At 30.7% G+C, this 23,573-nt stretch overlaps 1 protein-coding gene across 4 annotated transcripts in view; it reads right to left on the bottom strand.

The window, feature by feature from the left end:
* Positions 1 to 23,573, bottom strand: part of LOC134708204 (GTPase-activating Rap/Ran-GAP domain-like protein 3) — a 200,198-nt gene that overhangs the window by 6,186 nt on the left and 170,439 nt on the right. For all 4 annotated transcript variants that reach the window (XM_063568557.1, XM_063568556.1, XM_063568558.1 and 1 more), the window contains exons 4-23: positions 22,421 to 22,505; positions 21,572 to 21,690; positions 20,381 to 20,445; positions 19,991 to 20,081; positions 19,388 to 19,463; positions 18,821 to 18,919; positions 17,961 to 18,064; positions 17,101 to 17,212; positions 16,760 to 16,805; positions 15,112 to 15,218; positions 12,971 to 13,086; positions 8,628 to 8,729; positions 7,861 to 7,935; positions 6,000 to 6,063; positions 4,205 to 4,252; positions 3,479 to 3,577; positions 2,602 to 2,715; positions 1,722 to 1,885; positions 1,112 to 1,264; positions 257 to 323 (exon numbers count right to left, since the gene is read on the bottom strand). In XM_063568557.1, the coding sequence (XP_063424627.1) occupies positions 257 to 323; positions 1,112 to 1,264; positions 1,722 to 1,885; positions 2,602 to 2,715; positions 3,479 to 3,577; positions 4,205 to 4,252; positions 6,000 to 6,063; positions 7,861 to 7,935; positions 8,628 to 8,729; positions 12,971 to 13,086; positions 15,112 to 15,218; positions 16,760 to 16,805; positions 17,101 to 17,212; positions 17,961 to 18,064; positions 18,821 to 18,919; positions 19,388 to 19,463; positions 19,991 to 20,081; positions 20,381 to 20,445; positions 21,572 to 21,690; positions 22,421 to 22,505 (1,906 nt within the window). The remainder of the gene's footprint in view (positions 1 to 256; positions 324 to 1,111; positions 1,265 to 1,721; positions 1,886 to 2,601; positions 2,716 to 3,478; positions 3,578 to 4,204; positions 4,253 to 5,999; positions 6,064 to 7,860; positions 7,936 to 8,627; positions 8,730 to 12,970; positions 13,087 to 15,111; positions 15,219 to 16,759; positions 16,806 to 17,100; positions 17,213 to 17,960; positions 18,065 to 18,820; positions 18,920 to 19,387; positions 19,464 to 19,990; positions 20,082 to 20,380; positions 20,446 to 21,571; positions 21,691 to 22,420; positions 22,506 to 23,573) is intronic.

The following is a 23,573-nucleotide window of genomic DNA, read 5'->3' as shown; positions in this document are numbered from 1 at the left end:
GTGAACAGTATAGTCTGATTTTTTTTTAATGATTGAGATGCATGCATTTATTGTTCTGTTTACGCTGATATCGATAAATGAAACAGATTGATCACGTATTTGATGTATAATTGATGTCAATGACGTATAAACATCTCACATGGTTGCATGTGCAGTAATCCATCATTTGCTAGACACCAATATTGGATTTGTATTCCGAAAAATATATTAGTTAAACATCTTAAATATCTTTGAATTCAGGAAACCAATTACTTACAGTTATAACTCAATAATAATTCTACTTCTTCGTCTTCACATATATCTAATGCTGACACCAATGTTACCTAAAGAATACATTACCTATTATATTTTGACAAACATAACACTATAAAACATGGTTGTTATTCAAGCATTACAGTTATACAGAAGTAAGATTTAAAATTATAGTTTGGGAGCATCTTCAAACATGAGAATGTCACATACTCTTCTGGAGCACATGAGATCATTCCAACTTTTTGGTCGGGTTCATAATACTCAGTCTGTAGTTTTATTTGTTGTGTTTTAAAGACAATTGTTTATCAGTTGGTCTTTTTATTTGTTAACAATGACGTGGCGAGTTTACTTTCGACCCAAGACTTTGAATGTCCACCTTGTATCTGTCATCTCTCTTTCACCATATTTTAAAATTGAATATCAAGATTAAAAATTCTAGGAAAAAAATGATTATGCCTACGCTTTAATTTTCATTCATGTTAAATAATAATTAGGAACTTATCCTGTAGATCCCCACAATTCGGACACGATCTGACAAAACTATTGCCATAACAGAATAAAGTTTCAGAACACTACCAAAACCCAGTTTAACTTTGATATATAGTTCTACAAAAAAAAATCATACGTATTCTGTAAGGAGAACATACCAGGGATCAATAAAAAAAAGTTGAAAATAAAAGACAAAACCATGGCGACGATAACAAAAATGAAAAATAAAATTAAAACTTGGGCAACACCAACCACAATTTATTTGAAGTGGTGTAAGATCGGAACATTACATCAATAATAATCTAAGAAAATGAACAAGATGTAAACTACCTTTCGACAATATATCAAAATGAAATAACAGCTCTCTCACCTTATTATTATCAACGCTGTAGAGTTGTAATGTATCACCATTTTTCTCATTGATAAGGTCAAATTGATTTTTATAGCCAACACATATTTGGTTGTCTCCTTTACTTTCATCAACAAGGGTAATAAGCTGCGGCACTTCAAACGATTGTAACTCCTGAAGGTGAAAAAATAGATCATAAATTTCTTTATGTTTTAATTTTCTTTCGTTGCGAAGTTAATAAAAAGTATGAGGAACAAAGGAAGCCTAATTGCCTAAAGACAAACGTGCTTCAATGTTCTGTGTTTGAATTTATTTGGAATAAAATACAATTTCAATAAAAATGGTTTAACTAGTTCTTTAATTGTCAAGTGAATAACAGATAAACAAAGTGTACAATCAGGGTTGAACACAAACTATATACAACTCTTTAAATTGTTCTAAATTTAATGTCTTCTTCGTCAAATATGTGATATTGAATATGTAAATGACACAGTAATTTTCAAAGACGATCATATAATACAAGTATTTTCGTTGGTTCATATTACGGACATTAAGTTCCCGCCATCCCATTTGCTGAAAAATGTTTTAATTCGTAGGTATTATACAAATAACCAAATTAATACATGCATACCCTCACAAATGTAAAGCCATCCGATATGTCAATGTCCATAGTCGGACACCATGAAGTGAAAGCAGCCGAGTGTTTCCACGTAAACAGCAAAAGTCGTTTATGAATAGCAACTACCATTCGTAAGTGGCTACTTCCACTTCTAGACAGAGCATATAAATGGCAACCTAAAATAACCAAATCAATATATTATTGAAATAGTACCCGGAAATAGTGTAACACTAAGTTTATCGTCAGCTTTGTAATAATGTAACACTCTTTTTATCTACAATGTATACATTTAATGTTCGATCTTTATGCCTTATATGTTTTAAAAGTAAAATAGACACGAATGAGGCATATTAGGTTCTTTGTTCAGACTTGCTCAATGTTTTTTTTTATCAATTTGTAATTACCATCGAATGTCTAGATGTGCATTCTGACGAGAGAGGCTTATGCGTCCAAAACACCGAGTTTTACTCTGTTTTGAGTTCAGATAATTCTATTGTTTGCCCTTTTTTCTTGGTTTTAATTAACATGACATTCATTCTGTATCACTTTTACTTAATAGAGAATTAGTTAGCTCATTTAAATCATATGCACATCTATGCGCCTATAGATAATAATAAATCTGGTAAAAACTCATCATAGTGAATTTTCAGTAAACGTACATTAGTTTGTCTATGTAACGGAATGAGTTTGACCTTCTAGAGCATCAGCGGTCATCCTTAGTTTTAGATTGGGCTTGCCATTTGGTTAATCCATGAAAGCAAACTGACATTATATTTCTGTACGATCATGAATTTATATAACACCAAAATGATTCCAAAATGTTGATCAAATTCATAATACTTAATCACATTTGGGCAGCCCTTTGTAAAGTGAAAAGGGGTATATACAATACCTTTAGTTTTCTCTATTTTATGGTCCCTACAATCAACACGTCCTCTTATAAAAGTTTCGTTCTTTTCACCTTCAAAATCAGTTAATCGGAAAACTGCCACCTTTCCATCTCTACCTACATAAACACATATAATAGTTTTATGAGAAAAAAAATGTAAAAAGCTGTTCAACAATATTTATAACATTCAATATGATGCACCTGCTGACAAAATTTCTTTGACACATTCAACGTTTCCTTTCTCAATTGTAAATTTTCGCATTATTCTGCTTCTATGTTAAGCGAACATTTTAGGTCACTGCTAATATCCTAATTTTGACGGTCCTTTTCAAGCCTTATTAAGTCCTAAGTATAGTATTAACGAAAATATGGAATGAATAAAAATATAATTTAAAACTAAACGGTCACATTGCATAACAGAACAAATATGTGAACATTGCTGGACACTAATTCCTTTAATGCTCGTGCATGTGATTGATTATTGGTATTCGACGCACTTCATCTATTGTATTTAGCAGTAGACAATGATCGGAGAGAAGAGACAGCCTTAGGTAGGAAAAATGGCAATCTTCGTCAATAATGTTGCATGTTCCTGTAACAAGCTTGATTAAAATGTCTGTGTTAGGAATCTTCGTTATTGCTGTAGATACTATTATTGTTTTGACTGTTTGTCATTTTTGTTTGTCACGGCGGTACCGGTGTCACTTCATTTCATTTGGATTTATGAGATTGAATGTCCCTCCGGTATCTTTTGTCCCTCCTTTTTGTAGTCTTCAAGCTCCCCTTACAATTAATGTATTAATTTATTGATCCTCTGTGTGTTTGATATAGGTTGAACAAAACAGCCGCCACAATAACGAATATATACGCTGGTTCTTACCTTTATCTGTTCTTAGTAATACAAGCTCGAGTTCTTCTACCACGTCTAGCTGTTTCACTGATACGGATTTATCAAACAAAAGACGCGGAAGCACTCCATCTAAAAAAAATCATTTATCAAATATTAAAAAAAAAACTTATTTATTCCAATGAATTACATTATGATTGCTATTTACATTATTAAAACATATCTAGTTGCAAGTGAATAATGTGAATTAATTTAAGACCAATCAAAATAAAAATGCAATATACTTGTTACGGTATCGCTCGAACTATTACAAAGGCAGCAATTTCAGTTTCTACATTACTTGACATTGCCAGTATTAACTAACTCAAACTTCAAATCCCAATCTATTTCTGTGAGAGAATCGGCAAAAAGGTAATTTGATATAAGGTTGTTTCCTGGTAGTTGTTGTTTTATTATTCCAATTTTGTAGTGGCTTGTTTTTCTCAACGACATTAAATAGTATTATGAACATACGTTGCATATCTAATCAACGTTTGGTTGTTTAATTTTTTACGCTTTCCTCATATCTACTTTCTTCTGTTTGTTTTTCTGATTAAATTGATTAGAAAACATTTATTATATATTAGTCAGTGAATTGGAGGCTTCGAATCCGTCAACAAATCCTCCAGTAATAAACAATGAGACCTAAAATTTACAAAGTAGTGAACTACGACTAGTTCAGATTTTAAATATGATTGTTAATTGCAACACTATACTAACCTTCTAACAAAAGAACACCAGTATCTGTCACAATTAATAATTTATCCCCTAAAAAACAAAAAAGATTGAAATCTTTTACAGTATGACACGAATAAATCAAATTCTCAAATAAAAAAATATTTGTGCAACTCTGAACAATGTCTATAAATGTGATTCAAAACGTGTTAAAGGTTAAAACGACAAGTTTTATTATTGAATATGTCAGTGTTGTTTTATGCTTTTTTGATTTACTTAAGAATTGGTCATGCATTTAAGTGTAAATTGTGTATGATGAATGGTTTTTAAGCATCATGTTCATTTCTTGCGCATTTAAGTCCGTGATTTTGTTTTATTTTTAAAACTCAGATGAAGAATGTTGCACGACATCACTATTTGTTGATTGATATAAAACAAACTCGTTTTAAAACTTAACAGTACATATCGCCATAAAGATGAGTATTGACTATTCAATATCTGTATGTTTTCAGTCTGTATGTTGTTTTTGTTTTAGTTAAGTGTATCAGTTGTTCCCTTATTTTCCTCTTTTAGCAGATGTATTTGTCTCGGTTTTACTTTATTGATTGATATTAAAAATATAAAAGAACAAGGTCCAACGCCCCTTTGTTGAACACATGTATTCTGTTCAAGGGAAATAGCTAATCATAGAGTTAATTTGATCTTCACAAACTTTTAACATTTCTGACAACCGGCTGCTGATTGACAATCAGTCAATAGATATCCTTTGCTAAGATCATGCTCCACAATTAGCACCCGGCATGTTGTGTTACTCATGTTGGTACAAATATGGTAATGAGTCTCATTTGGTTGTCACAATCAACTGTTGTGATATCAACACTTCCATTGCTTTAAAATATTTGGCTTCGACCTTTCCCGATGACAATAAATGCATCAAAAAGTTTTTGACACATGAAGTAAATAAAGTGTTGTTTTCATTTTAGAGAAATAGTTTGGGGGAACTTGCATTGTAAATTTCAATATATATTTTGTTTTCAAGGATAACTCTTTTTACAGAAATTTTTTATCGGCACTGATTTTGTAATTTGTTGCAGACATTCCTCATAAAATACTTCGAAACAAGTTTAATTGCAATCTTTCAAAAATTGTAGGCTTTAGAGCCCTTACAACGCCATATTCAAGATAATTAGTATATTCGAGCCGCATAAAAAAAATCAAAAAAATCACAGGCATAGATTCTCGTACTTGTTGACATTTCTAGTACAAAAAAAACTTTCATATACCTTTGATAAAAATATTTCAAACATTGAACACGATAGCGCACAAACAATATAACCTATGTTTCCATGGGACAAAACTCTTTAAAAAAGGTGTATGTACACTCATTTTTAACGTGTTCGACACATGTTGTGCTACGAATATTTGTTTTTACATTTAATGCCAACTGAGAAGGGTTGGTGATTGTATACGTTAGGGCGCTTACCATGTTTCTCCATGCAATTAGTATTTCCAATGGCACGCAATCTTAGGAAAATGATTCAGCATTATTTTGATATCTTAAATGTTACATTACTAATATATATATTTGATATAAATTTCATAAAAACCCGGCAGAATTTGTTTATTGAAGTTCGCTTACAATACGGGACTGACAGATAGACAGAAGACGTAAGGTTTGGCATGCCATTAAACCAAATAACTCACCATTTTTCAATTCAATTTTTATAATATTCTCTTTAAATTTATTCTTATATTAAATTTTACGATGATTGTTTCTTTAAATTCTGGTTTTTTTTTTATTTGAGCACCAAAAAAACTGAATTGATATCATTTCACTTACCCCATGAATCTCCACATATAATCTGATTTTTTATTTCACTGAAACATTCCTGAGGTTCCCATGGCTGAAAGATAAAATAAAGATTGATATAAGGTAATGTATTTATAAATAGTGTTGGTTTTTTTTTTGTTGCTTATCAATACAATTTGGAACAAAACAAACATTAATTACGATTAGTTGTAATAATCTGTCGTGTTTTTTATTTGTCTATGTACATTATGTACCTTTGTTGTTTAGTTCATTTTATTGTAATATTCATGGTTGGTCGATACATCATGTCATTGTGTTATTGTGATATGGTCTTTTTTAGTATTTTTGTCTTCATTTTAAGCCCATGTGCTTAGTCTTTATGTCATTTTGTTTTCTTTGTTTACATATTTCTTTGTATTTAGAATGATTAAGATCAAAACATAATGCTGGATGCTTTACACTAATTTTTGACAATTTTACCTGTTGTAGTTGTTTGTTTTGCTCACAAAAGTTGGCAATAAAATGGTTCTTATAGTTTGTTTCTGTGTGTGTTGTATTGTCGTTTGGTTTTTGATCACGTCAGTTTTCTGTTGTTTCGTTGTTTTCCTTTTATATTCGATGCGTTTAGTTTGTAACCCAGATTTTATTTTGTTTCAATCAATTGATGACTTTCGAACATCGGTATACTGCTGGTGCCTTTATTTAAGGAAGTTTTTTGCCACTGTCATACAAGCAAGATGTTTAGCTATTAAAAAACAAGGACTATTTTACTATTTTCTACACTAAGAACTGTCTGTACCAAGTTAGGAATATTGCAGTTGTTTTCCACTGTTTGACGGGTTTGAGCTTTAGGATTAACAATATGGACCTTTTTATTTTGTCTTCGAGTACGGTATTAATATTATTTTACTATTTTTATGAATGAAGCATGAACAACGCTTTTATTAAATACATCAGATTCCGTTTCGAGTATAATCATTGCACACACACCATTGTTGTTTCAAAATCGCTAAAAGAGTCGTGTTTTTTAATTGCACACAATTCTAGATTCTTGCATTTATACATTCAATATAATAATATAGGATAGATTTTACCAAGAAAAGTGTCAATCAGAGGCGCAAGATACTATAGATATATATATATACTCTCATGATGATAAAAGGAGGACGAAATATACCAGAGGGACAGCCAAACTCATAAATCGATAATAAACTGACAATGAAATGGCTGAATGAAAAAGACAAACGAACAAACAATAGTACACATGACACAACATAGAAAACTAAAGAATAAGCAACGCGAACCCCACCAAAAACTAGGGGTAATCCCATGTGCTCCGAAAGGATAAGTAGATCCAGCTCCACATGTGGCACTCGTCATGTTGCTCATGTGATAAGAAATCCGGTAAATAGTTTAATTCGGTAGGTCACAAGGGAAAGGGGATTGTAGTAGGGGATAACTAGTGAAAAGTTTTGTTTGTAACTATAACTGTATTGATAAACGATTATATAATATTTAAAAAAGAAGATGTGGTATGATTACCAATGAGACAACTTTCCACAAAATACCAAAATGACACAAACATTAACACCTATAGGTCACCGTACGGCTTTCAACAATAATCAGAGCCCATACCGCATAGTCAGCTATAAAAGGCCCCGATAAGGCAATGTAAAACAATTCAAACGAGAAAACTAACAGTCTTATTCATTTCAAAAAATGAACGAAAAAGAAATATGTAACACATAAACAAACGACAACAACGGAATTGCAGGCTCCTGACTTGGGACAGGCACAAAACGATAGGAATATCTTATATAAAATTCTATATTGAAAATTTAAATGGCAGAGTAACAAGGTTGATCATATATAGCATTTAAGCAATACTAACCTCTCTTTTCAATATACCAGTGGTGACTAAACTTGTTGGTGCGTCACCTTTTATAATGGTTTTCAGCTTTAAAGTCTGTAAAAGTTTGATTAAGAAATATTCAGACAACGTAAGAAATGCATGCGTCATTGCGAAACCTAAATGCTCGTGTATAAAGTAACTGTTAAGTACATATGATATGGACCTTAATTCATTTTATTTATTGATTGATAAATTATGTCATACAGAGTTACAAGATCCCAAAGGAGTTTGATGCATAATATATAGATTTCAAATTTTTAACTTGATCAACAGGTTAGTCATATCCTTATGGGCGTCATATTGAAAATGCTTTTTCTTATGGTTGTAACTATGTCGATATTTCTTTCTTATGGTTGCAACTTTAGAATCTTGTAATAAATGATGCATAAAATCAAGTGACAATTACTAAGGAAACACGTATGGTCTAACATTGTCTGATGTGCATTTGCATCGAATTTGTTTAGCTCTAATCTGTATTATAATTAAAATTCGACATGCAAATATAACTATACATTTCATATAAGGTTTTTCCAGTGACATACCTGATCTAAATGTTTCATACAATTAGTTTCTATTCGTGTTTTTTTAACATGACCATATAATATTAGATCAAGACCAATCATCCTTTTACAAAGATTAATAATACATATTAAATAAAGTGACATTTCTGAAAATTAATTCCTAAATTGGGAAGATCATATTTAGCTATGCACATAAATACGGTATACTAGTATTCCATTCCTTACCTGGCCTACACGTACAAACTCCGATCGCCTGGCTTCTTCTTTCCGTGAACTCTGAACATCTTGTATTACGTCACTAAATGCACGACGGTACAGCAGATTATTCTATAATATGATATAATATAATATAATAAATGACAAAAAACAAGTGGTTATAAAATGTAAGAAATAATCGAAGGTACAAAGACTCATCATATCAAGAATGTGTTAATAGTACACAAATGGTTCACTCGCATGATCATTTTTCTATGGCAAGAAATTAGAACAATCATATCATAATAAAAATATGTACTAATGTTCAAAATAATTGAACGTCCAAATCATCAAAAACTACCCTAACCCAACAAATAATATTAACACTTATACTGTCTGCATTTATACTGAAATTGTTATTGATGTTAATAATTTTGTCATATCTAGATATGTATTGATCAACAGATTTGAACATTATGGTTATGCTGCTATTCTAGCAACCAGTTTAAAACAGCTGTTCACTAATCTTGTTACATGCTTACTAATTTATATTTTACTCCTGAAAAACGTGGGTGAATTAATATTCAGAAATGTCTTTAAAGAAGTGTTCAACATTTGCGAGAAGTTGTAGATCGAAACAAGTGTTTCTTGCTTTGTATTACTTTTATGTGTGATCACTATATACATCGACAAACCCTGTCTCCTAATAAACTTAAAAATTGACTCAAGTGTGCTCCACGTTATGGAACTGTGATAGTTCACATACATCAGTGATTGATTGTATGTTTTTGTACATGCAGTGTCTTTTCGATGTTATAACACATTTCGTAGAGATAACAGTATATGTTAGACCTTTTTCCAGCTTAATTTGAAGTATTGGCTAAAAGTCATTTTATACCTTTTGCGTTTACTGTCACTCATCGTAATTATTTATGATGTCAAAGTGTGAATTATTTCTTCTGTTCAGTAGAAAACTTGTAAATGCCAGATATGATATAAAATTACAGTGACTGCCACATTTTCAGACGCCCCTTTTCTTGTCTGTTTGTCCTTTTTTTTTCATTTTTAGCCATGGCGTTGTATGTTTTTTTTCGACTTATGAGTTTGACTGTCCTTCTGGTATCCTCCGTCCCTCCTTCAACTCATAATATTTTAAACATGATGATAACGTCTACCGATATTTGTTACTATGTTAGGTTCTTACTACTCGTTGTGAATGTGAGCTATTAGACTACTGGGTTAAGACTTAACTAACTGAATTTACAATTATACTCTTTAATACGTATGTCCTTGAAAAACTATTATTTCCTTTTTAACGATATATAATTTCCCTAGAAAGAATTGCCTAATAACCTATGTGTTACAGCCAGAGGGATATTCAATTCGTAAAACACAAATGTACAATGAATAATTTACGCCTTATGTTGCTTCCATTCCTTTGAGACTAATTAAAAAAGAAGGAAAAAAAATGAGGGCAATAACAAACCGTTCATAAAAAAACAGACATCACTTTTGTCAAACTAAAAAACACCAAAGACACAGACTACAACACTTCACAGATAACTAAAAAAAACGCAATCTGAACCCAATTTAATTCGATGGGGTAACCCCGGTGTTTCGGTTATTGATAGCTTCAGTTCCACTAGTTGCACCCGTTGAGCTGCTAATTGGGAGCAAAGTAAAGTAATAAGCGTCAGTCAGAAATCTGATGTACAGTAGTTGTCGTTTGTTTTATTAATTTTAATATACGTGTTTCTCGTTTCTCTTTTTTTATATGGATTAGACCGTTGGTTTTCCCGTTTGAATGGTTTTACACTAGTCATTTTGGGGCCCTTTACAGCTTGTTGTTCGTTGTGAGCCAAGGCTCCGTGTTGAAGGCCGTACCTGGACCTATAATGATTTACTTGTGTAAATTGTTATTTGGATGCAGAGTTGTCTCATTGGCATTGATATCACATATTCCTATATCTTTGAAAACCAGGGTCTAATATTTATAAAAAAAAATGTGAAACGATAAACACCTATGACACACATCAACAACCAATGAACGACAGGCTTCTGAACCTTTCCAAAATTGTCCGTTTATAAATTGGAAATTATTAAGAAATTAAGGTTTAAACTCCCTCAGGCAAAGTTGACTTTAGATGAATTTGGCTATCAATTTATGGTATATTTTTTCATATAGCTCTTCAACGTTTTTGGTACCAAAACATTCTCATTTCAAATGTTGGACTTTAAACTTTCCTGATAAAGGTTGATCTAGAAAAACGCTTCAGACGCATTGAAATGATTAACATGTTGTTTTCATTTTTTTTATGAAAGGTGCAAACAGTTTCAACTAACCTTCACTTTAAACCAAAACAGTGGTGAAACATTACAACATAGAAAGACACAATCAAATATTAATTGAAATGCTTAACACGATCAAACAGACATATAAACATAGAAAAGAAAACATCAACCGAACGAAATAATTTGATCTATCACACAACATAAGTTCCTGGTTTGATTCCCATTCGGGATGAAAATTTCAGGAACTCAATTTTCGGCTCTCCCTTGACACCATTTTCGAGTATGGTCTTAAGGAAACGATGATAGTCCGTCGGAAGGGGACGATCAATTGCTGACCCGTATTAAGAGAGAGCCATATCTCTTGCACGTTAAAGACACCCTTGTAGATTTCGAAAAAGAGTAGGCTAATGCCGCTACCAGCAGCACTCGCACTCGCAAAGTGGAAAAGGATTAATGTAAGTTGTAAAACTTGTTTTCCAATCCACTATAAATAAACATGTTTTAACTTAACAACATAAATACAATTTTGATTAAAACTAGAGGCTCTCAAGAGCCTGTGTCGCTCACCTTGGTTTATGTGCATATTAAACAAAGGAAACAGATGGATTCATCAAAAAAATGTGTTTTTGGTGATGGTGATGTGTTTGTAGATCATACTTTACTAATCATTCGTGTTTCTTACAATTTTCTTTATCTGTAATGAACTTGGTCCTTTAGTTACAGAGAAAAACACTTTGTAAAAACTTACCAAAATTTACTAAATTCATGAAAATTGATAAAAAAATGACTATAAAGGGAAATGACTCCTTAATGGGTCAACTGACCATTTTGGTAATGTTGACTTATTTGTAAATCTTAATTTGCTGAACATTATTACTGTTTACAGTTTATCTCTATCTATAATAGTATTCAAGATAATAACCAAAAGCGGCTAAATTTCTTTAAAAATTACCAATTTTGGGGCATCAACCCAACAACCAGTTGTCCAATTTATCTGAAAATTTCAGCTCAGATAGATATTTACTAGATAAACAAGTTAACTCCTTGTAAGATTGACTTTAAATGCTTTGGTTTCAGAGTTATTAGTCAAAATATACATTTTACCCCTATGTTCTTTTTTTTTAGCTATGGCGGCCATCTTGGTTGGTTGGCCGGGTCACTGCACACAATTTTTAAACTTAATACCCTTATAACAGTTTTGGCTAAGTTTCGTTAAATTTGGTCTAGTAGTTTCAGAGGAGAAGATTTTAATAAAAGATAACAAAAATTCTTGAAAAATTGGTAAAAAATGACCATTAAGGGCAATAACTCCTTAAGGGGTCAACTAAACATTTTGATCTTGCTGACTTATTTGTAGATCTTACTTTGCTGAACATAATTGCTGTTTACAGTTTATCTCTATCTATAATAATTTTCAAGATAATAACCGAAAATGTACAAAATTTCCTTAAAATTACCAATTCAGGGGCAGTAACCCAACAACCCATTGTTTGATTCATCTGAAAATATCAGGGCAGATATATCTTGACCTAATAAACAATTTTACCCCGTGTCAGATTGCTCTAAATGCTTTGGTTTTAGAGTTATAAGCCAAATTCTACATTTTACCCCTATGTTCTATTTTTAGCCATGGCGGACATCTTGGTTATTTTGACGGGTCACCGGACACAATTTTTAAACTAGATACCCCAATGATGATTGTGGCCAAGTTTAGTTGAATTTGGCCCAGTAGTTTCAGAGGAGAATATTTTTGTAAAAGTTAACGACGGCGGACGACGACGGACGACGACGGACGCCGGACGCCAAGTGATGGGAAAAGCTCACTTGGCCCTTTGGGGCAGGTGAGCTAAAAATTAGGGGGATGTACAACCTTCAACCTGAGACTAAATGGCGTAAAATAAAATAAAATAACGTACACAGATTTAATCAAATATAAGTTTTTGTTGTAAGAAGTTCTATTTTATTTTACTGTTTAACTATCGATTCCCTATCATACTTTATTTTATGTTTACAGCTAATTTGATTATGGTGATAATCTTTCTGACCATCTGTTGATTTTTTACCTATGGTTATATACGTACCTTATTGATTTCTGACATATATTCTTGATGTAAGTTTTTAATAAGCATGTCTAACGTTCGTTCTCTTTTTTGTGTGAAAAGTGGATTATTTACTGCTGCTTTTTCACCATTTATCACTGAAACGAAAATACATCATAATGTATAAATTCTTCTGAAACAGTAACATTTCCTTGTTGTAATTTATCTCTACGGTTGTATTAAATACATCATTAGCTTTTTAAAATACAGCTTTAAAGAGCATTGTGAAGTTAAATTCGGATAACAACTTCAGACGCATCCTGGACATGAATAGTGTAATTTTCATTCGTTACAACTTTTAAATCTATAAGATGTATGCACCTAATACAAAACAACTTTGTATATTTACCCATTAAATAAAACAGCATATATGGGCTTTGCTCATTGTTGAGCGCCTTACGGTGACCTATAGTTGTTAATTTTTGTGTCATTTTGATCTTTTGTGGATAGTTGTCTCATTGGCAATCATACCACATCTTCTTTTTTATATAATATGTTTATCGTGTCACTCAAAAATAGGATAACGTTTTGACCATCTAAATAGATAAAACAACAGATCACATTTCTATCATTTTAAATTGAAGCAAAACATGAAAAATATTTGATTTTTGTCTTGAAGTTGCTGTCCAGTTCAAGTAACCTAACAAAATCCTGTTTTTATATTTTGTAACGATGTTTTGCCAATAAAGTGATCTAGAGTCATGTTTATCTAACTGTTAATTACCCCTTAACACAACGTATCGGATCAATTATTGATTATGAAAATTAAATGAAATCATCTTTATTTCAATTATAGCTTGTTTTCTTGATTCATCCATGTGGTGTATAAACAACAAAAATGTCAACATCAATGACAAAATACAGAAAAATATTCTAATGTATTCCGTCTTATTTGAACAACAAAAAGTAAGTAATCATTTAATTCAATATCAGACTTTGATATCCGTTCAAGATGCGATTGCAGTATAAAATCAATAAAGATTTCTCTTTATATTCCTACGATAACTCCTCTAAACAACCAATCTAATTTAAGTTTTCGTGGTCTTAATAAGTGTTTTACGATTTTATTGCAAAATACGTAAATAAATTTATCAATTTGAACAAGGTTTATGAGAGTAAGCTTTTACTTCAACCTCCGCTGTGTCTAAATATTAAAAAACGCGTATAACAAGACATAATATCAACAGATATTCAGTTAATTCTTTTATTCATATATTAACAAAACGTTTGAATCTTTCTTTGCTCTGTTGTTTGATAATTTTAAGAATCAGGCAGTGGTGAAAAATGACAAAAAAAACCCACCCAATTTAACATTGATTTCAGTTCATAATATGTAGTTATGCACAAAAATAACATTCATTTCCGTTTTCTGTTCTGGTAATAGAAGATACAATTTGGTTGAAATGCACTATAAATTAACGAGTAAGGGGTGATAACTCTGTAATTTGCCATCATTCTAACCAATTTTCTAACCGAGTTATTTGATATTACCAGACACACACAAACGAAAAACTTAAAATTTTTAACTCAAGATGATGGTTAGTATGAAATAGAATGATTAGATCGGTGTTTTTTTCTGATCATGTTTTGATTTTTATCTAAATTGCCTGATTCTTACAAAGACTGGAACTTAAAGACAACAGTAGTATACCGCTATTCAAACGCTTGAATTTGTCATTTGTATGGATTTCATATTGTGTCTTTTAAGGTGGTATCCAACACTTTAGCTAAAATTAATTTGGGTCGTTTAATTTTCCTAAAATTTTGACAAAGTATTTACTTTGACCCTTTTACAAAAATATAAAAATTTCAAAAAATTTGAACCAACCGTTTTATCAAAAAAATTACACTGGTTATATAGCAGTTTGACAAACACTTATTTTGATCATTGAGAAGCTTTATATTCTCTTAACAACGCAACGTAATTAAAACGTTGAGCTGATTTTACAGAGTTATCTCCCTGTAGTGTTAGGTACCACCTTAGGTAGGTATTTTGACAATACTTTTTATACTTCTTATAACGACAGAACAGTTGTGTAAATGTGGTATATTAAGATCGAAAAACAATAATGCATTATGGTTTTTCATACTTACGTTAATTTACTACGTATGTCAACACTTACATTTAACTAATAGAAAATCTCTGAATTCTTGATGATCAGAAAAGACAGCTGGTGTTGGCAGCGGAGGACCAAATAAGGGCACAGATTCCTCTGATAATACATTTAATCTGAAAAATATGTCACAAGATATAAACAATATCCAAATAGCTTCAATAAAGCAAATAAATCGTAACGACAATTAAAGAAAAAATGAATAATTTAATACTGAATTTTATAATTCTATTATCAAAATGCTATATCATAAAAAGAACACGTGCATTCTCCATTTACATAACAAGAAAACAAACATAACTTAAATACTAATTTGGAAAACACGATGAATGCATATATTTCAACTTAATACAAAATGATTTACTTAGTATGAAGGACTCAATTACTCCATTATTTTCCAGTTAAATATACAAGACAAAGAAGTCTGTAAACTGTATCATAGAACATCATGAACAATTTTGACGCGTAAAAATAATATGAAAGAGAGTGTAATAAGTTGTTATATTACAAATGCAGGGGTTTTTTTTCTAATTTTCAAATTAAAGAAATAAAACTGTTTGACACAAAGCACTTATACGCAGTATTGATTCCTTCGAAATGTGTTTAATTAGAACCCTTTAAAAAGGCTTGAAGCTGTTAAAACACCATATAACTATGACATTTGTAGACCAAGACATGTCATTATCTGATAATTGTCTTTGACATTGCAATGCTATCTTTAATCACTAAAGAGCTATGAAAGTAAAGACAAAACTTCGTTAGACTTGTATTTTTAAATCTTAAAAGCATCCAATTAGTCGAGTTTGTAACATGTTCATTTGGAGACAAACAAGTGCATAAGTGCCAGTTTTTTTTTAAATCCAATAGCAATTGTCTTCTTTTTTTTCTCATTCAAATATGAACTGCAAAGCTGGAAATTTAGATACTTAATTGGAAAATACAATTTCTAAAGGAATCGACGAAGTTGTGAAATAACATGCGTAAGGAAGGGAAATAAAACAGCACAAAACATGTTATGTCATTATAACTCAGGCATGAACGTTATAGGTCGTTCGACCGTTTCGTCTGCATAAGACCAATCAGAGGTTATCACAACAAAATAGTTGGAAGGCCATATCAAGTGAGTGGTATATATAATACAATTTATAAACAGTATAAGTAGGTACGAATCTTCTGCTTACTAGCTGGTCTTTACAAGACTATTGATGGACGCAACCAACATATTATGACTATTCGTGTGCCATTACTAGACATCACAGTCGTTCCCGTTAAATCGACATCTCACGAAAACATTTCACGGTAAAAGCGGTTGTTGTATTACGTCAATACTAAAAGTAGTTTTAATTCTCTGGTCAGGTTAAACACATTCTTAAAATATAGACATGTTAACAGGCCGTTTCTGCCAAAACTATCTTATACTATTGTTACTTAACTTTAGGTTAACTTTAAGTATTACCGACACTCGTATAATTTAAGGAATGACTGCAATATTTTTTTCTGTCTATGAAGAAATAAAATAAAAAACTTGGTGCACACTGAATAACGCGCCTATCGTGTTATTTAACAGTGCGAACCACATTTTTTAGGTTATTGCGAATAGACAGCTACCATTTGTATTTAAATAAAATATGTTTTCTGTGTAGCTTATGTTACCTACCTGTATGTTAAATCGTCTTTACAAAAGCAAACAACAGCAAATATATCTGAATTTGTTATTAAGGAAAATATAATGTTCATTTTCTTAAAACATTTCGTTGGTTGACATTATACATTCCAAACTTCATGTTCCGAAAATTTGATTAGCTTATTATGAGTTACATTCAAAGTGGGCTTATAAATCACAATTCAAATCAGAAGCACGAAAAAGTGAATTGCCAGCCTACAAATAACAATTAATCTAATTTTCACCCTATACATTGCTATACAAATAAAATATATCAAATTACTTACACATTCAAATTAGAACTGTTTAAGTGTATTTTTGTTATGTAAGGATACGAGTAAATCGAGTTTTCATCATAGAAGGTTTAAAATTACACTTTTGAGGTGAATCACATTCATAAAATAAAATATTTACAATATCATTTCCAATATGACGTTTTCGTTCAACCTAAAATATAAAAGAAAATGATATCAAACATCTGAATTAAAGTTTTTATTTGTTCTCTAATTTAGTCTAATTAATAAGTATGTTTTTGTGTTCGAGTTTGTGTTTGTTTCAATATGTTTTTATGTGCACGTGTTTATTTCAAATCAAAGTGGTGTGCTTTTATTAACATTTGCAAGATGTTAAATTTCAAATGTTATTAACACATATAATTCGCCAGCTTTTGAATCAAGATATCGTTTTGTTATTCTTACCTTTCTTAACAGAAATGTCAAAGCTTCAAATTGACAATATTTTGAAAGATAGTATATCGAATATGAAATGATTAGAAAATGTGCTACTTATTTCGGTAAATATTTGAATATACTTTAATCTAAACCAGTAACCAAGTTGTAGGCCTGGTATTGGTAAATAGAATTGCATAGAAACCTGCAAATACTATTAATGCATTAACAATATCGTGTATTTAAAAAAACATTCCACACAATAAAATATAGTGTTTAAAACATTTCTTATTTGGTTGGAATCCATACGATCATAAAATCTTTTACCAAAAATTAAATTTTAATTTTTACTATATGGATTTCAAAGAACTTTTTATCATACATAGATCGGAAATGTTCCAACTATATTGACCCATACATATTTTTAGTGGTGAACGCCTTTGCCTTTTTTTCTTAATCATCTTCATACTAAGACGTTTGTTTATTAATAGCTGTACTTCTTGTATGTCTAATGTAAGATCTCTTACCTGTTGCTTATTCTCCTTGGAATGTGGTAACATTGTAGATACATGAAACATTATTTCGTGTCCCTCATAAACTGTGTACACAGACTCCGTACCTGTAGAATCAGCTGTAAAACAAAGATACATTACTTTATCAACAAAACTTACAATTAAAACGTAAATCTAAAAGATATCAAATTATTTAATAGGTAGACATGCATATCTAAAATATCTTACGCAAATTAAACAAGAACATGCTAAGGCCTTATATCGCTATTGATCTCGTCATAGGTATACATGTAACAGGCGTTCCTATATAATGTATACTTTACAAGAGAGACCACGACACTTAAATGAAAGTTGTATTAGAATGTTGAAAAATCTTTCTTTGGGTAGCACCAAATCCAATATTGCAATACTTTTCCTAGATGTTGAATATGTATAAATAACGGAAAGCTGAATTGTTGTGTTGCTACTTAAAATGTGCCAACGGTTCAGAAGAATTTTCTTTTTTCGAGAAAAAAACATCATTGTCCTAATAAAAATAATACTTGGTATGATTGTCAGTGAGACAACTATTCTCCAAAATTCAAATTAAGTGGATATAAGCAATTATATGCAACCGACCGGCCTTAACAAGGAGAAAACTCATATCATAAAGTCGACTATTAACTATTATTAGTTTTCATTAGCTTATGGTGTTGTATATATATAAATATCAAATTGCAGAGTTCATGTAAGTATGATTGATTCAGTGTCATAATTTTCATTGTATATAAAGTGTCCTTTTGGCTTTTTATTAAAAAAAAATAAAGCACTTCGGTACTTCTCTATGTTTTATTATTCCGATCGATAACATAAAAATCATGACCACAAATGAATACCTTTAACATCAAGGCCGCCTTTGAATTTGTCCCATCCATTTAAAACAATGGTAGCACCAATAAGTTCAAGGAAATTCTTAAAGGCTTTCGTGTTGTGTTCTAAAAATACATAATTAAAACTAGGAAATAAGCTTGATTTTACAGAAATACTTTGTCAAATATATCATTTTTTAAATTCTACCAGACTAATTCGTTTGTAATTCATAATCCTTTTTCTAGTATTGATATTTGAAAAAGCGGTCAAGTTATCCTTTTAAAACATGAGATCACATGTTTTGAACGATTTCTTAATTTAATGAAAATTAAAAAAAATCTTGTAAGCCATCAATTTTCTCAGAAAATTTTCGTTTGTCTGTTAAAAATCATTTATGGAATGGTCCGATTACCGTTTGCAAAGACGGTATTAAATCGTCTGTCAGACAGTATAGTTTCATTAACGTTTGAAAGTACACACATTCTTCTTATTACTTGCATCAGTCCCTTTGCTTGACATTAACTTCGATTCAAGCTACAGTTAGTAAAACTACATCACGTGATCAAATATGTATAGAAAAATGAGTTTCTTACCGTTGCTATAAAATTCATCATCACATGTCTGAGTTTCTTTGGCATATATCACTCCAAATTTAAAATTCACTGAACCCTAAAAATATATATCACACGTCTAAAGATGTTAATATTCACCGAACACTACAGTATATAACTTACCAAACTGTAAACTCACACTATCCTAAAACTTATATCACACCAAACTAACAATTCACCCAACCCTGATATTTATATCACACCAAACTAACAATTTACCCAACCCTAAAATTCATATCACACCAAACAATTTACCCAACCCTGAAATTTATATCGCATCAAACTAACAATTTATCAAACCTTAATATTTATATCACACCAAACTAACAATTTACCCATCCCTAAAATTTATATTCCACCAAAACTTACAATTTACCCATATCTAAAATTTATATCACACCAAACATACAATTTTCTGAACCGTACAGTTATATAACACACCAAACTTAAAATTCACCAACCAAAAATCATAAGGACATCAAAATAGAAACAAATCAAGTTAGATGACCGACAGACTTTGCAGAAAATGACACCTCTTCCAAGTAACCTTTTTACTTTCTACGTATAAATTACTTGAAAACTAACCTCTTGTTCCTCCAAAACAAGTAAATCTTTCTGAATTTCAGGATCAAAAATTTCTTTTGGTCCTCTTTCTGTTTTATGAAGATTAAAATGACTGAAAAGAAAATTATATTTGAAATACGTTTTTGGAAATAAAATCAAGCATTCTTGGTTATTTTTGGCAAATCCGACATGTACGTTAAACATATGCAGTTTGGCGTCGAATTCAATTTCCAAATTTGATATGTATATAAATAAAGCAGTAAAAATTTATATCAACCTATTGCAGAATGCACCATTTATAAGTGCGTTACTATTAAGACTGTTACAGGTTGCCTCCAGCCTTCTTTTTTACTTCGTCTTCCACATTTAATCATTCTTAGTAGTCTGTTGCCAATTAGTGACAATACGCACCTTAAAATACCTTTTACTGTTTGAGGTTTACTTTGATTGTAAGGCAAGCATATCTTCTTAGCACCCTGTTAAAATATAACATATATAATAAAAGTGTATTATAACATTTATATTGCAGTTAATGGGATAGCATATCTCTCCATGAGAAGTCAGTATAGATATTTTGAATTCCCATAATTTTGAAACTTTAACCGCTTTCTATGACTCTTGTTACATAAGAAGCCATCAATGCACAAGCTAGAGTCCGATAGTTTGTGAAACCAATGCGTCAGTATAAAAAAAAACTTGATAGATTTGAGCTGCAACATCAAATTGTTCTTGGTAAAATTCGCAAACTACTTTAGGCATGAAATCAACTATAAATTTAGTGATATAGTTCTTTCAGTCTTTTTAAAGAGGTTTGTAGCATTTGTGTAAGATATGTTACCGGTAGACTTTGATTTGTCTTAAATGGTTAGATGGTCAGAAGAATCGATAGTTTTATGGTAAAATCGAGAAATGTTGCACAATTTGTGACTCCTTATCATACAATGTCCATTGACTCCTTATTTGACACTGCGGCAAGTGTGTGGCTCAATATTCAACAGTGATAATTGACATCATATTTAACACTCTGCAAAGTTTCTAGATTTTACCATACAGTGGTCAATTGCCCATTTATAGGACTTAGCTGGACAAATGGTATCGATCGTTGTACCATAATACGCATGTATATCACATTGTGATTAATAACATCAACATATAGTATATCTAAATATCAAAAGATCTAGTAAAAAAAATCGAAGAAAAATTTCATACAAAAAAAGACTTTAGAAATAAACCTTATATTGTAATAAAATCAGAAAAAGTGTCAATGTTGTTTTCAATCAAACATTTTTAAAAACAATGTTATTTTTTCATTCAATCTTATTATTATTAAGACAGTATTCACACTATTAGTTCAAAGCGATCTAAAATGATAAAGGCATGTATAATATTGTTTAGAAAAAAACTAAAATATGTATTTATTCAAATATTTCATAAACATTTCATTCTTTTCTTGATATTCTCCTATTGTCTTTATTGACACATAACACATGTGTATGCTTGGCTCCTATAACCATTATAGTAAACCCTAATCAATCCGCCACTTAGTTTATCCTCCTTCTTGGCTATTCAAATAACCGTAATTGTAAGCACATACAAACTTACACTTTTGCACCATAAAATAGCTCTATATTGCTGCACATTGTGATTATTAACATCAGTAACTACTACAGAAAGTAGGAATGGTTCTCGATCAATATCTGTGCCCACATAATTCTGGTGAACTGAAATATCAATTTCTATAGTTATCTTATTTTCTGTCAAGGAAATTGAGATTTCCGAAGGAAAATAATCTTTCAAATTAGCTCTAAGCATGAATGTATGATTTTGATTATCTTTGGTGATTGTCAACTGCGGTGCAATCACCTGCGAGGAAACATCGCCACAGAAACAAATGTTCCAGACTTAAAATGTTGTAAAAAAATAAAAAGATTGCATAAAATTCTATAAAACCATATTTCAATTATGTTATCACATTAAGAAAATGTTGTTAAAAACAAATACTCGAAAAACTTGCACAAATTTCTCTAAAAAGCCATATATCAATTTTGATATGACAAATATAGCAAGAAAACAATAATATAATTAATGGAACGTGTAATGTTATTTAAATATAGATTCAATTTGAGAAACAGAGTAACATTTTTTTCTCAAAATGAAGAAGTATTAAACGGCCTTACCTCTTTATGGCTTCAAAAACAATTTTTTTTTCACATTTTGATTTTTAAGATGTGAACATTAACTTACTGTCTATAAAGATATATTTAGTTTTAACCTCCAAGTAGAATAGTTATTAAAGGTACCAGGATAATAATTTAGTACGCCAGACGCGCGTTACCTCTACATAAGACTCATCAGTGACGCTCATAGCAAAATATTTATAAAGTCAAACAAGTACAAAGTTGAAGAAAGAAGCCATTGAACCACGAATGTAAAATAAAGAGGATTACTTACGTTTTCCTAGAAAATATTTAAAGTACCATCTGGTCTGGAATTCTGGATTCTCTAGATGTATAGGACTATTAACCGGGCTTGGTACCTTAAAAAAGCATATTAGAATATTAACAGGGCTTGGTACCTTAAAAATCATAGACATTAACACGGATTGGTACCTTTAAATAAAATGTAGGACTATTGACAGGGCTTAGTACGTTAACAAATTCAAATTCCTTATAAACTTTGAGCCTTACGAAATTAGATCATTTTGTATTGATGTTTTACGGAAGTAAATATATAGGTATTGTCTTTCCAATACAAAAATGTCTGTATTTATAATCAAGTACATGTACAGTGTATACATATGGAAAATTACAAACAATATAAACAATATGAATTATAAACAACAGGTGACGTCAGAAGTTTCATCAATACAAAATATCTTTTATTACAATAAACAGTTTCATTTTAAAAAAGAAGAAATGTATATACTTTCCCAAGTTAAAAAGCTGTTTTGTGTTTTCACCTGATAAAAATTCTATTAATATTTTTTATGTATTTTTTTCGCAAATCAGTATATCTACTACATTGAAGCATAAAATGAAAGTCAAACATATAGGACTATTGATTGGGCTTGCAATTGGTACCTTTAAAAAAAAATTGATATTAACAGGAAAGGAATCTTCAGACAATACAGAAAATAAAGAAAGTTAAAAAATGATTTTGAAATATCTTTTCTTTACATAAGTATCTTTTATGACCAGGATTTGAATTTAAAAAAAAAATAACTGAAAATAACGTGTATGAGGAAGCAAACCAACAACACAATTGTCAAAAGACAAATATAATTCAACTATAGTCTGTACTATTCTGTCAAGCTTTAAATTGCTCCGAGTAAAGACAATTAGTGAATACATAAAATAGAGACATTAACTTTCTATAATCAACATTATATTCCTTAGGGAAACAACACGAAGATAATACTTAGACAGTCACTGAAATGTCGAGACAAGAACAGTTTTACGGAAGTAAATATATTAGTATTGTCTTTCCAATATACAATATCATCCATATTTTTGTTCCATATGATTTTCTACGCGTTTTTCGTGAATTGATTTGTTTGGTTCAACAGCAATGTAAGTAACATTTCATGACAATGATCTAATTTCCG

Source organism: Mytilus trossulus, chromosome 2, assembly GCF_036588685.1.
Source record: "Mytilus trossulus isolate FHL-02 chromosome 2, PNRI_Mtr1.1.1.hap1, whole genome shotgun sequence".
Classification (NCBI taxonomy): Eukaryota; Metazoa; Mollusca; class Bivalvia; order Mytilida; family Mytilidae; genus Mytilus; species Mytilus trossulus.
This window is presented reverse-complemented; position numbering and strand designations above follow the sequence as displayed.